Here is a 2669-nt window from a genome sequence, read left to right as displayed (position 1 = left end):
AAAGAGGTACATTTAACCATTTCTTCCAAGAGCTGTTCAGTGTTACATGCAAATCTGTGTTACCAGAGTTCACAGACCATTTATATATGAATTTGAACTAATCTCACTACATTGGTCTGGGCACTAAGCACCCAGCATTAACGCAGAGGAATTAGCTTAATTTGCATCAGCAGATTAAACTGCAAATCTCAATGTAAAGCTGTGACTTATCCAGCTGCGAAATGCAGAAAAAATGCAACTTTCCCACCATACTGGAGTCCACAGTGTGAGCAACTGGATCTGTCCCAGGTCAGTGTGTGCTTTGGCATATGGTTCCCTGCATTTGCTGTGGGTTTCATCAGGTCTGGTTCCTCATTTTAAAAGGGAAGATGTGTTTTTTCCAAATTTGATGCTCATATGCTGATGGATAAATCTCAGGATCTGAATGTATTTTGCTTTAACCACAGATACTTCAACAAGAAAAGCTAGTCATCTTATACTTACACAGCATGCTAAAGTCTTCTCTGTCTAAGCTTTTGCTGAGGTAGAGAAGACCTGTTTTTTCTCTGATTTGAAACCAATGATTTTCATGGGATCTTGCTCGAGAAATGACGAGATTCTGGCACAGATGAAAGTGGGCCACTTCCCCATGTGAATCCCTCAAGGCATGGATGCGGAGGAGCGGGGTACCTGCTGGCTGATCAATGTATACATTCTCAGAGTACTCCTTCCTGGGGAAGTAGAGACCAAAGGCAGCTGCAAAGGAAGGCACACAAGAGGAGAGGTGCTCCTGGTTAAATTATTTTTGAAGTGGCATCTTCTTAAGAGTTGCAGTTCCAAAGAACCAAAGTCTTCATTCTCTAAGGATTGAAGAAGCACTAAAAAAGATGTGGAAAAGGCAGATCCTCATCTGGTGTAAATAAATACTGTTTTACTGCACTCAAGCCAGGGACACAGCCACCAAAAATTTGGCCTATAGTTTACGTTCAAGTTACAAAATCATCTGTTTTTTGAAAGTAAAATCACTTTGCTGTAAACATGGTCCAGTTTAAGCAGAATGCTTAATGAAGCTCAGCTTGTCACATCTTACTTAAGTTCATATCTGGAGCTCTCAGCTGTAGTTCCATTATCTCATGGATGATATTCAAAGAAGGAAAAAAAACTTTGATGAAATCACACACTTTAAAAGCCTAAGCACACTCTCCGTTGAGAGAAAACACAGAAATGTATCAATGGCTCGCACACTTTTCCTTGGATTACATAAAACCTCTTTTCCATAGGAGTAGGCTCCCTTCCTTTCTAAACAGGCTAGCATGATACTTTTCGTACAGAAAACGAGAGTTTAAATAAAATTGATATGAATGTCTTATAAGTATTTTAAATATGACAGATGGGAAAGCTGAGAACTGACTTGCCTGAAGCAGGGCGGGAAATGTTCACTTATTTTTAATACAGTGGCTGTGACTGACCCATTGTTCTCCAATTTCCTTCCCCGCCCCAACATTGCAGACATTTACATTTAGTAGGGCTCAACTGCCCCTTGATGCCCATTTATTCAACTGATCTCATCTTACCAGGTCACTTTGCAATGGCCTCTCCACCCCTTTCCAATGCTTCCCTTCCAACTCCACTGCTCGCAAGTATGATCACGCAAGTGAAAGGCTTGGTAAGCAAGGAAGGTACAAAGTGATGCTCATTGCACTCAGGTGCACTCAAATACTGGAACTGTCATTCTTGTACTTCACCTGCACTGACAGTCAGTACTTGCTTCCATACAAAACAATACTTGCATATTGCAGGATTTTGCATCATTTAATCTGATTTGATAAGGCGTAAGGCATATAAAAGGCTCATACTTCTGCTGAACAAATGAAAATAATAAGAATTTCCGAATGTTACTAATGCAAGACTATCTTAGCTTAAGTCAAGCCAGATACAACTGGTAATACGGCAGTAAAATAAGGGATACAATGCCAAAACATCTTCAAAATAGCATCAGGCTATAGCATGTATTTATTTTTTATTTTTATTGGATCCATACACTGTTCTACTGAATGGAGAGGACCTCAAACAAACTGTAAACAAGAGACCTCTAATTTCATTTGGAAATACCACAGAAACCACTGTACCTAGAAATGATCTGTAACATCATCAATATCCCTGGATGCAATTACATCCATGAGATTTACAGAGGCCCATTATTTTTTTCTACATATACTTTGCAATATATGAAAAAAGCGGTGAAGTAATAAAGTAGGTGAATTCACTCCAAAGTAATTAATTCAAAGCAAAGCCAACAATAATCTTTTTGAGAGTTTTAGAAAAGCATTAACTCCTGATGTCCCCTGTCTGTAAGAAAACTATCACTTCTGATTCTGGTGCTACCACCATCTTTTTTGTAAGTTAGATTCCTGAACATTCGTAATAAATTTCAAATATTTTTCCAGTCTGTCTGTCTGTCTTTTTTGAAGTGCAGGAAAATCTGGTGAATATGCACTGCTAGAAGTCCTAACAAACTGGTTCATTAAAAAGAAGGATAAGGTGATATCCAAACAACAAGCCCAGTCCCAGTAGAAGCAAACAGATTTCTTTGAGGTGTTTCCTATAAAATCTTGAATCTAGAATTATGAAAACTTCCTCCTGAGAAATTCAACACTGAAAATTCACTGCACAAGACCAAAAAAGGACTT

The 2669-nt window shown here is 38.7% G+C and overlaps 1 protein-coding gene across 1 annotated transcript in view; it reads right to left on the bottom strand.

Moving 5' to 3' along the window:
* The window catches only part of RET (ret proto-oncogene), a 31744-nt gene extending 30638 nt beyond the window's left edge, over positions 1–1106 (bottom strand). The window contains exons 1-2 of the mRNA XM_010174945.2: positions 1070–1106; positions 484–735 (exon numbers count right to left, since the gene is read on the bottom strand). Of these exons, the coding sequence (XP_010173247.2) occupies positions 484–735; positions 1070–1106 (289 nt within the window). The remainder of the gene's footprint in view (positions 1–483; positions 736–1069) is intronic.
* Positions 1107–2669: the final 1563 nt, after the last annotated feature.

The sequence above is a fragment of the Antrostomus carolinensis genome, unplaced genomic scaffold (genome assembly GCF_000700745.2).
Source record: "Antrostomus carolinensis isolate BGI_N321 unplaced genomic scaffold, ASM70074v2 scaffold16759, whole genome shotgun sequence".
In the NCBI taxonomy this organism is placed as follows: Eukaryota; Metazoa; Chordata; class Aves; order Caprimulgiformes; family Caprimulgidae; genus Antrostomus; species Antrostomus carolinensis.
The sequence above is the reverse complement of the archived record's forward strand: the minus strand, read 5'-3'. Positions and strand labels throughout refer to the sequence as shown.